This window comes from Mangifera indica, chromosome 1, assembly GCF_011075055.1.
Source record: "Mangifera indica cultivar Alphonso chromosome 1, CATAS_Mindica_2.1, whole genome shotgun sequence".
In the NCBI taxonomy this organism is placed as follows: domain Eukaryota; kingdom Viridiplantae; phylum Streptophyta; class Magnoliopsida; order Sapindales; family Anacardiaceae; genus Mangifera; species Mangifera indica.
This window is the reverse complement of record NC_058137.1, coordinates 6,403,486-6,424,422: the sequence shown is the minus strand read 5'-3', so window position 1 is coordinate 6,424,422 and position 20,937 is coordinate 6,403,486. Positions and strand designations below refer to the sequence as shown.

The 20,937-nt window shown below is 32.6% G+C and overlaps 3 protein-coding genes across 19 annotated transcripts; all 3 read right to left on the bottom strand.

The window, feature by feature from the left end:
• Nucleotides 1–526: 526 nt before the first annotated feature.
• On the bottom strand, nucleotides 527–7,804 carry LOC123226373. 17 transcript variants are annotated; one of them, XR_006504320.1, is made up of 5 exons: nucleotides 7,619–7,802; nucleotides 7,486–7,543; nucleotides 6,973–7,344; nucleotides 6,760–6,819; nucleotides 527–736 (listed from the first exon to the last, which is right to left on the bottom strand). XR_006504320.1 is itself a non-coding variant. In XM_044650875.1 (4 exons), the coding sequence occupies exons 2-4, from the start codon at nucleotides 7,148–7,150 to the stop codon at nucleotides 2,793–2,795; spliced, it is 387 nt and encodes a 128-aa protein (XP_044506810.1). In that variant the 5' UTR covers nucleotides 7,151–7,344; nucleotides 7,486–7,549; the 3' UTR covers nucleotides 2,742–2,792. The 17 variants fall into 17 exon arrangements, 1 of the variants encoding a protein (XP_044506810.1); XR_006504312.1 differs by lacking the exon at nucleotides 527–736 and adding an exon at nucleotides 5,980–6,455; XR_006504314.1 differs by lacking the exon at nucleotides 527–736 and adding an exon at nucleotides 5,980–6,417.
• A 3,591-nt stretch (nucleotides 7,805–11,395) lies between these two features.
• LOC123194992 lies at nucleotides 11,396–12,278 on the bottom strand. The gene is made up of 3 exons (XM_044608908.1): nucleotides 12,043–12,278; nucleotides 11,821–11,954; nucleotides 11,396–11,732 (listed from the first exon to the last, which is right to left on the bottom strand). Exons 1-3 carry the CDS (start codon nucleotides 12,234–12,236, stop codon nucleotides 11,659–11,661), a joined length of 402 nt encoding a protein of 133 aa, XP_044464843.1. The 5' UTR covers nucleotides 12,237–12,278; the 3' UTR covers nucleotides 11,396–11,658.
• Nucleotides 12,279–17,984: 5,706 nt separating this feature from the next.
• LOC123210854 (SCARECROW-LIKE protein 7-like) lies at nucleotides 17,985–20,561 on the bottom strand. The gene is made up of 2 exons (XM_044629350.1): nucleotides 20,411–20,561; nucleotides 17,985–20,286 (listed from the first exon to the last, which is right to left on the bottom strand). The coding sequence occupies exon 2, from the start codon at nucleotides 20,246–20,248 to the stop codon at nucleotides 18,425–18,427; it is 1,824 nt and encodes a 607-aa protein (XP_044485285.1). The 5' UTR covers nucleotides 20,249–20,286; nucleotides 20,411–20,561; the 3' UTR covers nucleotides 17,985–18,424.
• Nucleotides 20,562–20,937: the final 376 nt, after the last annotated feature.

Here is a 20,937-nt window from a genome sequence, read left to right as displayed (position 1 = left end):
TGGTAGATGCTAAAGCATATAGGAGCTGTTTTATCATTTGGAAGTGTGTTTTTGTAATATTAATAATTTCAATTCATCCTAAAAATAGCTAAGATAATGCTTATAATCAAATACGGAGAGGAGTGAATTATTAGACTTGATAACATTTAGAAATACGAATGTGGAGATTAGAGTTTGACAATAACTAACTCAAAAACCAATTACGACAAATTAATTGACGTCATGAGTTCTTATTTGAGAATCCACCAAAGCAATAATGATCTCTAAACACACATATATGAACAATGTATTGATAATATTATTATACATGCAAGTATAGTTTAAAGTAAATAATATCCTTAACAATAAAAAAATATTAATAGATACATTTCAAAAACATGCATTGGAAAACAATTATTAGTACAAAGTGTTGTAGTCATCCAAGTTGCAACACTCCACATTGAAGTTCCTGCCCCTCAAGGCAAAATGTTACTTGTTCTCATCTAAGCACATATAGATATCACAATAAAATACATGCTCAAAAGAATTTTCTAAATAATCTCAATGTATTACTAACAAAAACGAAGTTCAACAATAAAATCCCAAGCATCTATAACAAAATTCAACAATTAATAAATAAAATGTGTAATACTAATAACAATAACAATGAACTCCTAAAATGAGTTTGTCTGTCACATGTCATTTCATTATTAACCAATTGCCTCGTCATTGTCATTGTCAACTCTATTTCTCTCACCTGTAAAATCAAAATAAATGAGTAAGCGTCAACACTCAATAAGCAAGACTCAATAAGCAAGAGTAATTCATCCACAAGTGTTAGTAAGTTTTAAGTAAATCGATAAACTTGAGATTATGATAATTCTATCTATAGACATCAATTAACAAACTATCTCTTACCCAATCCACAAGTGTTGCCAATATCACGAGTACACTATCATGTCAACCCTATTGCACGTTCAACCACAAACAATCTTATATTTCAAGAATTTGATGTACGATCGTGCATGTGATAGTGCATAGGCATACACTTATTCAAAATTTAATGATTCTATGTTTATGTACGAGTGTGTATAACCCTTACACAATCGTACATGACATTATGGGCATGATTTCTAGGCCTCTTGATTGTGTTTTCCATACCTCACATCATACAAATCATAAAACCACATTATACTCCACAATTCCTTTAACATGAGGCTCTTGTATCCGTCATAACTAACCAAATTAACACTCAAGAATTAACACTACTCAAATCAATTATTTTGTCCTATCTAACATACACAAGACATGTACAAGTAATTTTCAGTCACCCAAACATTAATGTTTACACTAGAAGTCAAGATTCTTGTAGTAGTACACATCCAAGATACCTTATTGATGTGTTTTCAAAAAATCCAAGTTCTAAGGCAAAGGCCACCAGCTTGGTTGTCTACCACCAAACCTAGGCAAAATTTGAATAAAGGAAATTGATTCTTCAAGAAAACTCTCTTAAATGATTTTCAAACCTAAAGATTACAAGTGAAGATTAGATTTTATATATAGACCAAATGTAAAGTAGTGCAATAAACAAATAGAAACACCTCAAAATCTACAATACAATATTTAACCATTGTGACAAATCTATAGTGCTTGGAGAACTAGTACAAAGGATAGATTTTAATTCAAATTCAAATATTTGACCACAAATAAAGTAAACTAGTAGTCTGCTAGGAAAGTCAGTCTTATTTTTGTGCAAAAGAGAGGTTAAACCAAATTTAAATTCTTTACCACTAAAAGAGTGAACAAATAGTAGATTATGAAAGTTAACATTTTCTTTATCTAAGATGGAGCTCCTATTTAATATTTTGTCTCTCATATGTTTTTGGCTCCAAGTGAACATAGTTTTGTTCCATTTGAGCTTGACATAATCCAAAGTTAGAGTTGAATGTTTGGCTACCAAACCCCTAGTTAGTAAATACAAGAACGGAAAAAAAAAAAGGTACGTGAATTATATAAATATAACACGGCGAATAATGAAAAATATGTTTGTAAAAAAAACCCCTAAAATTTTCATACAGAAAAAGTACGAAACGTATATATACAAGTTTAATACTACACATTGTCAATAATACATCTTAAAAAATATGACAATATCGTAATAATTTTAGTACTTTTCACGAATCTCTTACTGAAAATCAATATCACAATAGAAATGTAAAGTATTTAATTAACTATTAAACTTAATATAATATAATACATAATCAAATTTCTTTGTATAATAAATAATGTGTCAATCAGTTGAGAAAAATAAACAAATTAATTAGCTTGAATTTTACACTTAATCAGAATAAATCTTTTTATAGGTCATAGGGGAAGAAAATGCAAAATTAGAGTTTGAAATTAAGAAAGAAATATCATTAGGTATTTTTTTAAAGGCAATAACATTTCTGTAAATAATCAAAAATAGAAGAGATAATTTGTATTTTAAATTTAGCAAAAAATTGAAAAATATGATAAAAATACGCCTTATAATTCGTGTTTAATATATTTTAAATTCAAAAATTCTTTTGAATGTGTTTAATATACAAATAATACGCGAATAATTCGCAAATTTAGTAATTAGGCCCAAGACAAAGATTTCATAGGCATGACCTAATTGGAGTGTGTTGTGTTTGTCTTGCATGCGTTAAAGCATATGGATTAAATAAGTGTTTGCTCTATTATTTTAACATTAGTTTGGGTCTAATAAAAATTTGTTGTTGACTTTGGACTTGAATTCGCATCATCCACCCTCGGTTTAAGAGGATTTTCCCTCAAATCCACATGCATACCATCGACTTAAGGTAAAGATCCCCCAAATTGAACGTAGCCGAAACTTCATCCATGCTACTTGACAATGCCAATTTATATGAATTATCTCCAATTCTAGCCATCTCAAAGGTTCTTTCTTCTCTAGGTTTATCTGGTACAAGGTAAGGATTGTGATCAAAATTAACACAATCACGTCCTGAAATAGGACTCAATCAATAACACCATATACAACCATTCACTCCAAAGATGTATAGACACACATTTGTTAAGTTTGCCAATGTGGCATTCCTAATGTGGGTTGTCCATGTGACAGATTGATGTACAAGTGCGCAATCTCCATGTACAGTCTTACCTTAGACCAAAATTATAATTAAATTCTATGTTTAATAAATTCTAATATGATTTTGAATATAACTCAAAGGAAACGAATAAAATACTCTTAGACCGTACTTAAGGGTGCTACATTTCTCCCTTCTATGTCATAAATTGCGTCTTTGAAATTCAACTCAAATAACTCCAGGTGGCAATTGCTCATTTCTTACACAACCTCCTAAGTAGCCTCCTCAATTTTTTTATTTCTTTGAAGAACTTTAACAAGGACTATTTGCTTGTTTAAGAACATTTTCTCCTATCCAAAATTTGCACTGGTCACTTTTCACACACAAGGCTTTCAATCAACTTTAACTCGTTTGTCCTCTTTTCCACATACTTTAAAGCAACAAGACATAGAAGAATACAATTTATGCTTGTTGGCAATGCAAGTCTATCAACTACTTTATCATTTCCAAAATCTCAAATGAACTAATAAATTTAGAAACCAATTTTTCTTTCCTATGACAAACTCAAGGTCTTTTCTCCTCTCATCTGTGTAACACCCTATCTTGAAAGCCCTATCTCTAATGGTAAAATGTTGCCAAATCTTGTGAGAAATAGACGCCTTGTTCATACCCAATTTCTACATTGTCTAGTCCTAACCCTCTCCCAAACAAACTTTGAGACCAGTTTGACCCTGATGGACTTCTTCGTACCCCTCATGGTATTAAAGCCATGATCATAAAACCATTAACATAGAGAGTGCCTTAGATGCAGTATTGACTAGGGATATTCTGCCAAAATATCTTATTAATCATGTCTTCTTCCAAGAATGAAAGTGAAGCAAATTCTCTTGTTCCAACTTATACCCTTCAACAACGTTTTTCATTCTTAGAAAAAAGACATGATTAATAACATATTTTTTAAAACAATTCTACCACAAAAACATGTATATGGCATAATTTAACATATTTTTCATGTAAGATTGACAATTTTTTAACTAAGATAATTATGAACGACTTAAATCAAAATATTACAAATTCACAAAAAACATTACAACAAAAAAAATTTTAATTATATTAGAATTTCCAACGTTCTAACAAAATAAGAATAGAAACATTTAAGTCTATACTTATTTGGAACAAAATGAGTTTGATTTAAGATTTTTATAAATTTGAACTAATTTTTTAAAGAGTAAGCAAATGAAGAATATTTTGCAGGGTTTTAATTCTTAAACTTTAAGATAAGAATAAAACTAGTAAATTAAAATTTTGACTAAAATTGTATAATAATATCTTGGTCATAAAATTTTCACATTATCAAATTATAAATTAAAAAAAAAGTAGAAAAATTTAGCTAGCGCATACGCGGACATATATAACCGATTTTAAAGTGCAGACTTTCTTTAGCTACATAAAAGGTAGTATATCAAACTATATATAGCAACAATTTCACCGTAGATCATACACCATACAAGTTATCTTCAATTTCAATAATGATTCAAAGCTTTAGAAATCCAACTACTACATCATCTAAATACTCAAATATAATATTAACCATCATATTAAGAATGAAATATAGATTCGACCATATAAAGAATGAAATACAGATCAGACTATAAGTTGGGGAATCTGATTCCATTAGTTTCACATCAATGTTCATCCATTAACTACCATAAAACTAAGTTTACACACATTTTGTTACAAAATTTGAATATATGGATGATATGTTATCATATAATTGGATGGATTTGAATTAAAAATAAAAAGGCCAAAAAACTATTTTCCACCAAAGTTTTAGCTTAATCTCAAAAGCACAACCGCAACTCTTTAAAAATTGAAATATTTATCCATAAATTAACTTCCGTTAGAATTTTATGTTAAAGACAAGGGTAAAACCACTATTTTAACAATAATATTAAAAAATATATAATTTTATCTTATTTTTCCCTCAAGTTTTGAAAATTGACCCCCCATATATTAACTTTGAAAAGTCACCATTTTCCCTTTAGAGTTCGGAATTTTTAGGGTTTTTTTTCTCCGACAACCGAAGCCGGCTTTCATCACCCATCTTTTGTCGACAGCTGAAGAAGAAGGAAGGGGGACCACCCATCTTTCGTTTGATGCTCGAATGACCACCCATTTATCACATTCAAACGACACTCAAACAACATCATGCGATTCATCGATCTTAGCCATAAGACTCGATTCGACCACCATGACGATAGGATGATGCTGAAAGACTATGAGAGATGTTGGGACGACAATGATAGACACTCAAATGACGTTAGGAAGACGAATCGCTCAAAAAAAGGGTAGACGATTCGCGCGAAAGATGGGGAGATGTTGGCTGAGATTCCTACCTCCGAGCATTGGACGAAAGATAGGTGGTTTGGAAGAAGGGAGAGGGATGGCTAGATAGTGCTAATTGTCGAAGAGGGAGAGGTTTTGCCCAAAAATCAAAACCTTAGGGGAAAAAGTGAATTTTTCAAAACTTAATTCTGGAGAGAAATTATTAATTTTCAAACAAATGAAGGAAATTTTATAAATTTTTAAGGTTTTACAATTTAGGGGTAAAATAATAATTTTACCCTCCCTATAACTCAAAAATCTATGAGAAGTTAGTTCATGGGTAGGTGTTTGGGTTTTTCATTTGCCGTGAGTGCGTTTTTAAGATTGGGTTAAAACTTAGATAGAAAATAGTTCTTTACCGAAAAATAAAATAATACCTAATCACATGATAACATATCATTCATGTATCTATCACAAAGCATTGCTCATTCATCTATAATCAAATACTGAGAAATGCCAATTCCTTTCAAACACAATAATTTAAAATAGAAATAAAAAAATAACTATGAGAAAGAAACTGAAGAAATGAGACGAAACAAAAGCAATTTTAAAAGTATATAAATTCATCTCAAGACATTAAAAAATTAGGAACACAAGTTAACAAACACTAGAAAATAAATTAGATTGCATCACCTCGAAGTCATAGTTTTAGAATGAGATTAGACTGGCATCACCGCAATAACTTCACTAATCAACCTCTCAAAGCTTTAATCGTAAGAGTGGTTGCAAAAGAATAATAACATTCAAAGCCGTGGCCATATCATCATCAAAATCAATTCTACACCTTGGTACTGCAGTGTAAGCATCTGGAAACTTCATTGCTCCTAAGCCAATCAAATTCTTTTATAATGTTGAAATGCTCTCAGATAGGGACTTCAACAACTCCAGGTTCAAAAATTATGTGGAATCAATATCACCAAACCCTTCTCCATCACTCTCCTACCTAATATCACAGCACAAGGCCCTAAAGGGCCAAAAAAGTTGCAAACTCTCCACACAAAACTACATGCAACGATAACTTAGAATACGAAGGAAACAACCGACTAAGCAAAGAAGTGAAAACTGTAAACTAGGAAGCTTGGAAAATGAAGGTAGTTATAATATCACTTGTGTGTAGTAAGACAAATTAATTATGATATTTTCTTGTATGAATATGTATTCGTGAAATTTCCACAACTGTAATAGATTACAAAATAGATATAATTACGCTTTAAACTCCATCAATGGAGATAACTCTATATGGTCTTTTTTTCAATCAAAATAGCCTTTAGGTGCCCTTAACAAGTAAAACTAAATTCCATTGTACCTTTGAAAATCATTAAGTGTGAGATGATTCTGATGAATTCCTTGCAATTCTCAAGATTAACTGTCAATGGCAAATATTAACATATGCTCTGTCAGAAATATTATTCACATAATTTTAAGGCTTAATAGCGATACCCAGCAGATGCGAATGAATGGCTTAAATGTGATAGCAGACTCTGAAACAGAACAACGAATGTAAATTGTAAAATTTTACCTTTGAGTCTCGCATCTTGTGAGTGAGAGAAAAGCAATTGCTGAAGGAGAAGGGAAGAAGGACACAATACAGGGAGGAGAGAACCCGGGCAATTCCCGTGCGATCTCTCCTCAAAAACCAAAAACTTATAATTTTTATTGAGAACTTCGGCGACCTGCCATGCAAGCGCACCTGTCATGGCAAAGGTCGGATGACAAAGATTAATCAGAACTCAATCCGCTTCTTCATTTAGAAGCCTTTTCGCCCTGACATCTTACACATCCAATATTATAGTATATATTACATCTGAAATTATATCATCTTCTTTTTTACATCGCTCTTCAACAGCTTCTCATCCTCAACAAACGTAACTTCCAATTTAAGATCAACAATCTGCCACAATCAACCAATCATACAAACACATAATCCACAACAGATTAATCAAGTATTACACGTAAAAATGCAATCGAACAGTCATCAAACAAGTATTAAACTGCAAAAAATGATATAAATAGGGAAAAATTTTTAAGTTACCTGAATTGAGAGATCCCGAGAAGCATAATCGTCCATAAAACTGAAGGTGATTATAAACCTATGGAAAGAACAATATCATAAAAAAATAAACCAACAGAACAAAAATATTAATTAGATTATAGAGATCACGAACAAGAATAAACTTCTAGAGATAACAATCTTCAGAAAACACCGACGCTATGTCTGGTATCAATAAATAGATCGTGTAGCTATCTAACATATTCTGAGGAAGAGGACATAGATGAGAAACCAAATAGAACGAGCTGCGGATCGATGAGAATAAAAGGAGAGGAAAACGCTGTACGCAAAAAGATGAACGGTGACAAGGAGGAGAGCTGAACAGATTAATATGGAGGATATTGAAGGGAACGGACGGACCCGATTAAAAAGAAGTATAAGATGGATGGCTGATATGGAGCTATAGTGATTGTATTAGTCTTGAAATGAAGGTCTAATTTTAGATGGATACACCTCAGCTTTTGCGTGAAACACGGGTTTCTGGCCGTACCAGAAGTAGATAAACATTAATATTTAATAGGCCTTTCGTGACGTCGTCTAATCTTTTCAGTCAATCTATTTAGATTTTTAATACCGCGTTCATATTATTAATATATTTTTATTAATTTAAATTTAAAAAATTACAATTTTAATTAATTTCAAAATATTAAAATTTCGTCTCTCATTTATAGGGTAAAATAATCCTTTGGTCTTATTTATTGAATTTGAAGAAAGAACAATTTGTAACTAAATCTTTTGGGGCTATGAGTCGCTAATTCTGTGAAGGCCGAAGGACTATTTTCTATTTCAGTTTTATTCAATTTCAAAACCATATTTGAGGGTTGTTTGGCATAAAAAATTTAAAGATTATTTTAATGATATATCTTTTATTACTTATATAATTTTGTTTAATTTATCAGTAATAAAAAATTATGATAATTTTTTATTATCAATACTGAAATAACAGATAATATAAACGATAATCTGACCTTAGATATTAAAAAATTATTACTGTAATATTAATATTACTATAATTATATTATTATTGATTAATTTTTTAAACAAAAATAAATTTATTTTAATTAATATAACAAATAATATAAAAATATTCAAAAATAATTCTATGGAAGGACATTTAAGTAAAATAATTTTTTATTATTTTTTTATTATCTTAACCAAACATAATAATTATTTATACATACCAAATTTTATTAAATATACACATTATTTATATCTAATAATCTTCTAAGTAATCTATTTTCAAGATAATCTCTCTATTTTAATAATAAAATATTATCTAAACCAAACATTCTTTTGTAGTAGTTCAAAAATTCAAATATCTACTGATAGACTAACTTCTATTAGAAGTTTTTATTAAAGGTAAGGATAAATCTTTATTTTATTAATAAACCTTAAAAATTTATATTATTTTTTTCCTTTAGTTTAAAAAGTTAACTATTTTTTCTCATGATTAAATTGTGAAAAGCTACATTTCTCTCTTAGGGTTTCAATTTTTCAAGTGATCCACAGGAATCCAATTGCAATGGAGAAAAATCATCAACAAAGGAGCATCTTTTCAAATGAAAGCGTCTGAGACTGTAGATCAAAGCTCAAGAAGAAGCATTGATGCTTTTGGACGCTCGAGAAGGATTAGAGAAGAACGATCTGGGACTAGAGATCGACACTCTAGAAGGACCAAAGAAGCATTGACGCTATTGGACGACGTTTTGTCATCCAGAAGTATCAACGAATGACACTTCTTCTTCTCCGTGGCGGTCGAAATTTGATGGATCACATGAAAAATTAAAACCCTAGAGAGAGAAATGCAATTCTTCAAAGTTTAATCATAATAGAAAATCGTTAGATTTCTAAACTAATAGAGAGGAATGATATCAATTCTTAATGTTGTAAGGTTTAATGATAAAATAACAATTTTATTCTTGTCTCTAACAAAAACTTCTAAAAGAAGTTAATCTATAAGTGAATGTTTGATTTTTTGAATTGTCGTATATGTGCTTTTGAGATTGGACTAAAACTTAGATGAGAAATAATCCTTTGGCCTTCCATGGATCTTAGTTGTTGTTCATGGCAGGATGCAACTGAAAAATGATTGATTTATATTTTTTAATCCCAAAATTGACTTAAGAAGATTCCTTCACTCACCAAATAAATAAATCATACGTAATCTAAATCCATTAACATAAAGTATACAATAAAATGGCAAAACCATCAATTTTATTTCCCAGAATTTGAAAATAAAAATAAATGAAAATTTCGTTTGAGGAAAAGAAATTGAGGTTCCTTCTCGTTTGTCGGCCATTTTTTCTTAGTTCTAACATTTTCAGCTCCTTTCATGTAATTGCACCTTGCACTCCTAGCTTTATCCTGTCAGACACCATGAGTGCCACTATCCTTTCTGTCGCGAACCTTCAATGCCACTCATCACCTCGCTTCATAACATCACCTGTAGTCTGTTTTGTGCACCATTGCGATGAGCACTATCAACATCACATTGCCTCACTACACTACATCACCTGCATCCGCCAACATTGGTGACGTCTCACCACCGCACCTTCATCATGTCAATGAAGAATCAAGAAAGGAGATAGATCGTAACTTGGGTTTTTCTTCAAATATAAGAGATCATTCAATATTGTGATATTCTTGTAGTGGAGAATACTGTCAGTTGCATTTGTTGTCTCCTTGTAGATGTTAATTTTTGGAAGGCCAAAGGACTTATTCCCACCCAAAGTATTCTCAAATCTCAAGTTTTCACCTCTTAACTATAAAAATCTCAAATGCTCACTCATATGTGAGGTTAAATCTGTTAGTTTCAAGAAAAAAATCGTTATTCATCTATAATATTAAAAATAAATTAAAATTGAATTTTTTTCTCCCTAAAACTCTAAAAACTAAAAATTTACTATATAAACCAAGTTTTAAAAAAATAACATTCCCTCTCCCCTCTCAGGGTTTAGTTTTCAAACTCTAACGCCATTGTCAGTGACCTCTCCCTCATGAAGTTTCCTCTCTCACCGACGATCTCTATCCACTCAACTAAACATTCGATCAGCGTTGAATAAAGTTTGAAAGATGAAGAGTTTTATCGTCTTCCTAAACAAAGATGAGATCTTTATCTTTATTTTCATCTCCCAAGCTTCATTCGACGTTAATCAGGAGTCTAGCTGAGTGAAGAGAGATCATCAAAAGGAAAGATCGTTGGCAATGGAGTCGAAGTTTAAAAACTAAATTCTAATGAGAAAATATCATTTCTTAAAACTTAATTTGTAAGAGAATTGTTAGTTTGTAGGGTTTAAAAAGAAAAAAAAAATTTTAAGTGAGTAAGGTTTTGTTAAATTTAACAATTCATGAGTAGATATATGATATTTTTAAAGTTAATAAATGAAACTTCAAATTTGAGGTAGGATATAGCCCTTTCGCTTTTTGTAATCCACGAACTTTGGGACGAAGCTTGGGCCATGTTCTCGTTAGTCAAAGGGACTTCTCGATCTGCTAGATTGCCAACTCTATGAGTCGATCAAAGGTATTTTCAGGTAAGAAAATGTTAATTATTCTTATTAAAACAAATTCCTAGAGATAAATATTTACGTGAATCCTCAAATTTTCCTATTACGAACAATCGGTGTTCCCTTCAAAAAAGTACAAACAAAAACAAAACACAACACCCACCACTCAATTTTATTTCCCATGGGCTCACAAAAGTCGATAAATCAAGGCTTCGGCTTTGCCGACAGTTTAATTTTTAACATTATGAAGCAGTGATTCAAGATAACGAACAAATTTGGGAGGTCATTCAATACAAATCCAAAGTACAGCATAGACCGCACATAAAAAGGAACTATACTTGGTAATCACAACTTCTTTAGACAGAGAGCGCTTGTTCTTCAAATCATATCTGAAAATTTATGGATCATCCTGACTCGTCTTTGTTTTATTAAGAATGAAAGATCGAGGAGCTGGCTCTGTACAACTACTTATATAGAACTGGTAAGTTGTCTATAAATATTCAAAGAAAAACATAAAACGTGTTCCATTATTGAGATGGTAAAAAAAAGAGTTGCAGTTATGCAACCAAGTGCATTGGATTGAGGAATGCTAATGTACGAAAACTTAGCCAAGAATACATGAAAGTTAACACTGAGCCAATTTCCCCATCTAGTTTGATGCTTGGGTCTGATGCCGACCCTTTTCCTTCTCCTTCACTTCGCTTCCTTGGGTCTTGTCATAAGCTTCAAAACCCAAAAACATCACCATCAGGAAATTTTAAGACGACTCATTGTTCATCTTACTGCAGAAGAGAAGGCACTACTTAATTACCTGGGTGATTTTCATGAATTCCTTTCTCTGATTCATCTTTAGGAAGGAACTGATTGCTTCCACAGGTCCCACCAAACCCTTCTTCATCAGACCTCGTAGAATATCCCTCTCCAAATGAATGAGACATCACGTCCCTTAATCACACATCAACACACCCCAGAAATTAAAGTTGATAATGTAATGAAATAAATAAAATCATATATAGAGACGTAATCAACTAACCCTGATTTCTCTTGCGGGTTATTGGGGTCCTTTTTCTCTTTACTTTCCATGCTTGATGAATTCTCAGGTCGACTATACTGAGAAGTCAGCTGCCTAAATTTAACTACTGAAGCTTTTTGGCCAAATCTATATGGAAGAGGAAACGAGAGAACTGTTAGTGGATTGGCTGTAAATGATCTGATAGCTTGATTCATTTTTGAATTGATGATATTTAGATAATGCTATTTAAATACGGGAATTGAGAGACTGACCGATAGACAGATGAAAAATGTGCTATATTTAGTCGGTTCAACAGAGTGATCCTGGTCTTTCTACATGGCTAACAGAAATCCCCATTCACATCGCCATAATACGTAGGATTATGGCGTTACGTGTCGAGCTGAGAGGACTTTGAAGGCAAAGCCTTGCATTGCATGGTGTTTTGTCAGATTGGCACCTGGACTCCTACTAAACATTACGCAGGAGCTACACTTTTTCGCTTTTTTGTGAAGACTAAAAAAAAAAAAGCTTAGAAAATCACAAGGCCTGAACAGATCAACTGACCCATCATCAAGTTAGACCCAGCCCAATAAGCGTCGTTTCAGGCCTAATCTTGACCCACATAAAACTTTATGTTGGGAAGCTAGCAAACCAAATAATTTGACCACAGGCAAGTTGTGGAGTTTAAAGCCTGACGGCTCATATAATTGGATCATATAACTCGATCGGATTAGTTCAAATTTTATATTAGAAACTTTTAATTATAATTTGATATAAATTAAAATCATATTAAAAATATTTAATTTTAACCAAACCTTTAAATATTTGGGTTGATAAAAAATTATCTATTATTTTTATTTTTTAAAGCATTTTTACTGTTTTAATTTTTTTACTATATTACCCAACTTATTATTAATAAAATATACAATATAATATTTTGTCTTGTTTATAAATGAATTAAAAATTACATACTAATACCTTTAAAACACATCAACCATTTAACTAATCAAATCACATTTTTACTATTTAATAATAAAATAAAAATAAAAAATAATATGAATAATTACAATTATATATAATCGGTAAAGATCTCAACTACTATTAATACTGTCTTTCAAAATTTCTAAAATTTATTTTTAATTAAGGTAATATTTCTTCAAAACATTCGAATTAAATTAGATCATATCAAGTTACTTTTGTGTGAACTTTAACACTATCTAATTTAATTTCAATCGTATTGAGTTGACCCGAAATAAATTTTGTGTTAGAAAAAGTTAACCCTAACCTGGTTTTTTTTTGTGTCGTATCGTAACAGGGTTACCGGGTTATATTGAGAATTGTCATCTATGAATCTTGCACTTCATACCTTAATGTTTTCATATACTGACAGTGTAACCCAAAATGCTGATTGACTTAAAAACTAAATCCTGTCTATTGACTTAAATACCCTTTTTTCCTTGTAATTTACAGTAAATATATAGAGCATAAAAACAATTATGAAAACTTGTGCTATTAGGTTTTTTGGTCTTAGGTGACACTGTCACAATTTGGAAATATTGAGGTTTGTAGAACCTAAGTGGGATAAAGTTGTTTTTAATCACAGGGGAAGTGGGACCATGAGATCGTCTCGTGTTTCCATCACTCTTGGTTTTACTTTTTATTTCTTTTATTTCAACAAAATTTTTATTATTCAATTACATATACACATATTTAACATATAATTTAAATATATATAATATATTATTATATAATTAAATAATTTTAAATTAAAAATAAAATAATATTTAATCATATAAATATATATTATTTATTATTTAAATTATATAATATATATATTTATTTAAAATTTTAATAGGCACCTATAAATAAGTGTTTTGTGATGCCACCTTAGCAAGATAATATATTAAATTGATGATCTGTGAGACTGTGATGGTATATTTATATCATGGATAATGACATGAATAATTCAAGAGATGATGACATTCGCATTGGCATCCCATTTCCACGAAAAAGAACAAAATGAAATAATTGTTTGATTTGTCATGTGACATGTAAGATAATTATGTATTTTTAAGTCATATAGACAATAAAATAACATTTTGATAGTCCTAAGACATATTAAAATATTCAATTATCTTGTCCAAAATATGTTTATTGATATTTCTATAAAAGATGCTCACTATTTAACATATTATTTTTTGGGCGAAATTGGAGCAAGCATCATGTTAGGTTGGAATGTTAGTTAAAGTTTTGTTGCACATCACATGTACAAAAAAAAGTTACAATACAAAATTGGGACCAAATTTTAGTACAACCCATTGGTCCAATAACTATCATAGGTGGTTCGTGCCGTACTAAAATATATAAATGACAGGAAAATACATGTAGTATTACTGTTTTAATATTTTTCTTTACAACAATCCATTTTAGCATTTCTCTTTTTACACCGTCTAGTAACCCCCCTTTTTGCACCATTTTTTAAAATACTATATGAAAGAGAAGCATGACCCAATTTTAGTAACACCAATGCCCCAGAAGAACTAAGAGTAATATCAAAGTTGCAAAATAAATCTAAGTGACATATGTAGAAGAGCAAGAACAATCTAAAACATCAGTCCTCCTTAAGACATTCAACATGACATATGTAGAAGAGCAAGAACAACATGCCTTAGGAAGGGATGCTTGACTATGCACTTCAATAGGTTGTTGCTAAATTAACACCAACTTGGAAAAGAAATGTGGAGCAGCTAATAGAAGCTTTTGAAACAATCACACGCCAATTAAGTTAGGAAGCTAAAGATCACTCACAACACATTGTGACAACCTCTCAAGAAACCCATACTTGCCTAAATTATAACCAAATTACTACCTTGTCTCAAATTGATGAATTATTGGGCACTTAGATACATCATACCAGCTATCCTATACTTAGACCTCAAATAGCATCTTGAAATCTACTCAGGTGAGGTTGGCTATGATGTAAGCTCCTCCACCAAACTTTGAAATCTTCTTTGAATAAGAAACTAACATAATCAATCTTTTCTTGATTAATCATAAGGAAAAAGACGGTATATTCGATTGTTTTAAGCCACTATTCGATTGAAAATATGTAATTAGTGTTTCTAAACTTGAAGGGCTGATGCTTATTAGGTAATGTATATACCAAATGCAATTGTGTTCTACCAACTATTAATGTCATTTCTCTCTCCTTTATTGTCTTTTCTAGACCAACATATGTTGGTAGTACACTAACTTATAGGTTGACACTCTCTGTTGTATTACTCTAATTATTTGTTAAAATCTTATGAATAGCATTTTCTAATCTTTACAACATTCATCCTTAGGAATGTAAGGTTGAGGTCTATGAATAATTTTCCTCAAAGTGGCTTAGAAATCTTTAGGGCATTTCCAAGAAGACCTTTTTATCGTCTCATCCTATAAAACCTACAAACATTAATCTACACAATTTTAACTTACAAATATTAAATACTTATAATGGTTGACGTGCAGAAGTGATCAACATTGTGTAAAAAATTTACATAACTTAACTTAAGCGATACAATTACTTCCACTTAAAACCTTAATACACTTTTTGGGTTTCAAAATCATGTTCTTATACTTGTATGGCTTGTATCATGCTTTTCACATCATACTTAACAAGCTTATGCCATCATCACTCTCTTCAAAACTAAATTTATCCTAGTTAATTTAGAACCATCCTTGTCCTTAGAACCTACATATTGATTGGAATGACTATTCTTGTCCATGAAACAGACTTTCCTTTGCATAGGATTATATAGATATAATGTTTTATTAGTTTTCTCCTAAATTCAATCTATTGATTTGTAATCTTTATGGCCTATGAGTCAATTTAACATCCTTAATGACACATAAACCCCATATATCACCATATTATAACCAGTAATCACAATTCTTATAACATACAACCATCATATGATTTATTATTACCACCAACACTATTAACTTAATTAACCAAAACTCATTATCACTTGTATTATCAAAAGGATTCAAAATCACACCAATATTGAACATACTAATTCAAATTCCAAATTAACCATATCAACACAATGTTAATACTATCAATTTACAATAAAAGAGAATGAAGATTTCCTACTTACCTCACTTTCGAATAACTAGCAATATCTCCTTGATTGAGGCCTTGATCCATTGATATGGAGTGGATGAGATAGAATTTTGGTGAGTTAGGGCTTTTGGATAACTTAGAAGGCAATTGAAAATTGTATAAAATAGAAAATCAACCTTCTTTTTTATCGAATTTTGACTTGAAAATTGTTTGGTAACTATCAAAACAAACATTCTTCTCTATCAGAATGGGTGTTCTATTGAGACAATTATTCCAAATTTGGAGCCTATCTTTTTTATTTTGGAACGACAATTCTGACTATGTAATAAGTGTTTCTCCTACTGGAAGTCTGGAATAACCGTTCAAGCTTTCTTTCAACACTTAAACAATTTTGGACTCATATCACTCACATACATTACATAATTTAAAGCACAATTTATAATGATCATCAAATGACCGATATAGCTTTAGTACATACCTATAGTATTACAGTTATCAAGTGAAAGAGTAAGGAAGAAGGATTAATGATTAGTTAAAACGGCGAGTTCTTATTGGGTTTGGGTACTTTCAATGAAAGAACAACAAAAGATGCTAAATAAGGCAATGAGGGAGAAGCCATGGCGAAGACAAGGAGAAAGGAAGTGGAAAGAAGAAGAAATAAATTAAAGACAATAGAAACAAAAATATTATTATGATAAAATTATAATAAAGATTTAAAACTAGATAAGAAAATTTATTTTAATGTCCGTTCATGAAATTATACGTATATATTTTTTGATATACAATTAGATACACAAATAATTTTGTTATATTACAAAAAGAAAAATCTATTCTAAGTAATAGTTGACGTGTAAATTAAAAAAAAAAAGGACACTATCTATGGGAGTAGGATAGACTATTTTTTAATTAATAAAAAATAATAACATTATATGTAAACTAATTTAAGTTATTTTTATATAATTGAGTGTTTTTAAATTATAAATAAAATATTATTTAATCTTATAATAACATTTCATTATTACACATATGGATACTCGATATTGTAAGTGCACTTAGTATTTCAAAATAAAAATTAAACAAAAAACACAGCACGATTAAATCTCCCTTTCATAGACCAAGTCCACACAAGTTTGACATTTGATGTTTTCCAACTAAAACGATAGATATTTCAAGTGAACATCGCGACAATTTAACAACTATGGCTGCAGCTATAAGGAGAAACATAACTAATCAAATGGACTGTGAGGGACTAAGGTAGAAAGGACGTTTCCAAACTGCACAAAGTTGCATCCCAATTGCTTCGGGACCCCTAGCTAAAAAAGAACCCACAGTGGTCCAAATCAAAATAAGAAACAACAACGCAGCTCACTGCCCACCTTGTTGATCTTGCTCTGGGCCATGGATTTCTCGTAGAGCTGGAAAGAAGGAGCTTTCTCTATCCTTGTTTCTTCTCAATTATGCTAAAAGATAAGGCATCGCTTTCACATTTAAGTTCGCCTCCTAAGTCATATCTTCGATTGTATAATGAAAGGGACAAACATTATCCTTTTATTCTTTAAAAGCTATAATCGAAGAGATGAATGCCCATGTTTTAAGAAATAACCTATTCAAGGCAGGAAAGCCAGCAAAGGCCACTTAATGAAATTCAGGTCGTTTCTTGTTCATAAAATTGAATGTTTAAGGCAAAGAAATAGTCTGGCAGACCATATTACCCAATGAACACAGAGGTTTTAGTAGGACCTAATAACAAATCAAATCAACTGCATGGAAAAGTAAGTTTCGTGGTTAGTCTTCATCAACTGCCATTTACAGTAATCACAGAACAGTTTACAGCTTGCACCAAAAAAAAAAAAAAACATCAATCACAAGTCAGAGAGACATGACATATTTCGAGTTCAGATCTTATAATACAATTCAAAAAACAAAAAATCAGCGGCCTGTCCAGAGACTAGCTTTGAGCTGCAGAAGGGACAGTAAATTTAAAAAAATTCAGAGGTCAGCCAATGAATCTGTTGTCATCAAGAACAGTTCTTATATCAATTCACTTGCAAAAGCACCCACCATGAGCGGCAAAAATTAGACTAGGTCATAGCAACGTTCAAATTTAGAAACAATAAAGAGAAATTCAACACCTTTAAGCACAAGCCACATGAATTTTAAATTCCCCTTTTTTAGGCACTTGTGAGACCAACAAAATGCAGCTAGAAGAGAAAGGTAATGTTTCTAATACTTCTAATGCGGTGGTTTTAAAATCTTGGTTGATATTATTATTGAGTCAGAAAACCCACCAACCACCAATCAACGCCAGGATGAAACAGTGAGAAGAGGCACCTTGTTCCATGCCAGAGATAGGAACGTATGTGGAGACTGAATTAAAGAGTACAAAGTGCTGTTGTTATAGTGCCATAACAGTATCTCAGCCTGACTGATTGCATAATGGCTCAAGGGAACCGACTCGAAACCGGCACTCTCCATCATAACTTTCCATTGTTCTTTATTCTCCAAACGTTCTCCATCATCTCCAATCAAAGAAGCAACTTTCCGGCCCAGTATTATTCTTTCTAGTTGTAGTCTTTCTGCTGAATCACGAGTCATGTTTGGCTCTAGTGACTCAAACACAGCTGAGTAGTATTTCAAAGCATTCTTCACACGGGTTACAAACCCTACTCGGTTCAAATTCGATTCATACTCACTAAGAGTCACCACTTTCGGATTTAAAGATTTCGCCATTCTCAGAGCAGTTTCTACAGCAACTGGGTTATCATCTAATAGATTGTACAACTGAAGCATGAAGTTTACAGCCAACTCCTCACCCGGTTCAATTTTGAAACATGAAGCATTGACTTCCTGAATGGGAGTCAGAATGGGCTCGAACTCGAATTTAAGCTTCAAAACTTTAGCGAACTCACGGAGGCGATTCCCCGTAGCGATGAGAGAAGCGGCAGGTGATTTACCAAGAGCCGGAGCAGGTATACCTGAGATACGAATTTTGAGTTCGTTGGCTTCTGGGCGAGACGCGAGAGCTTGTAACAGAGATGCCCATTGAACACCGTGAACAATTCCAAAATCAACTATGTGAATCTTGTTTGCTGTAGCAGTAGCTTCAAGTATAGCTTGATTAGCCGTTAGATGCGCAAACTTTGAATAGGGGCAGGCATCGTTTAAGGCCTTGTAAGAGAGGATTAAATCCCCACAGTTTGTCTCCAAGGTGGATACTGTTTTCTGTGCTTGGAGAGACACTTTGTTGTAGAGAGCTTCAGTGAAGTAAAACGCCATTCTTTCAGTTGGATCGCCGCGTTCAGAAACTGATTCTCTGAGCTTAATCAGCAATTTAATAGCTCGGTCCGGCTCAGACTCTGCGAGTCGAGCGCAGTCCAATAAAGCCTTGATAATTGGCTGTGCTGTGTCATTTTCCGATGAGCTAATGGAGGCTGATGCACCTTCAACTTGGTTTTTTAGTACACTTGGCTGTGCAAGAGGACTTGGTGCCTGGGTTTCTTTGGCCGCCGACACAGAATGCGGGGGAGATGAAGGTGGCGGTGTTAGTGTTGTTGTTGGTGGTGTTGGTGCCCATACTGCAGGGATAACATTCTTTTGAGGTTCCCTAAAGATAACTTGGTTGAGATCGGACGGCGAAGAGCAAGCGCCGCTGAGTCGACTCGGGCAACTGGCGAAGGGATCGGTTGAGTAAAGACCAAAATCAGCATTGTTTTGCCAGGCGTCACAGCCAGATGGAAGATTAGAGCTATCCGTAGAGTGCCCACCGCCCACTAAAGTCTCCACCCATTCATCGGAGTCGAACTCAGCACTTGGCCCACCGCCGAAATCAGATAATCTAAACCCACTGGAGTGGTGGTCTATCTGAGGAAACTGAAACGCAGCTTCTCCAGTATCCAAAGGATCAGAGAAGGCCGAGCCGGCGAGACCATAACCCAAATTTGGAGAATTAGACATAGGGCTAGTGGTCCAAGCGTTCAAAGAGAAAGGATTGAGACCTAAAAGCTGCTGTTGTTGCTGGTTATGTTGTTGCTGCTGCTGCTGTTGTTCTTGTTGTTGCTTTTGCTTGATCACTTGTTGGGCAACCGCCATTAGATTGCCACTATCTGCACACATATATGCCATTCTCCGGCCAAATCTCACCGGAAAATGATAAAACAAATCTGCAATCACATTATCACAAAAGCATTAGAACGGTAAACAAAGTTTGATGAAAGTGCTGTAACATACTAGATTTTTATGGTTAAACAACTGAGAGTTAGAGACAGAGACAAAGAGAGTACATACAGAAGAGAAGTAAAGAAAGGCCCAGAAATAACGGGATCACAAGCGCAAGTTGGATTTGCTTCAGCTATAGAAGATAGCTTTAAAGAACGAAAGCTCTAGCTCTAGCACAGAAAATGGACACAGGCGTTTTCTGTGGGTCCACCTTTTTCTGTTTAGATCAAATAGACAAAATTTTCAAATAAAATAATTAAAGCGAAATGATGAAAACCCTATGCTATCTACACTGCTCTCAGTCTCAGAGAACCTGCTTCTCTTTATTCATCTCAAGTCGCAGTACTAGTGCGGCACGTATGACGTGGCTTCATATAAAGGTAGGACCATAATTCTCAATATGAAAACATCACCTCAGTGCTGTAAATGAACGTGTCTTTCATTGCTCCTCCCGCTCTGTACGGGGTCTTGACATTGGAGTGGGTCCTACATACCCCAACACAGACGTCGATATTATACGGCGCGTCGATTTCGCCGTCTATATGACGTAATCCTCTCTGATCTTCTTGGTAACTGAAACACAATCCTCACCGTCC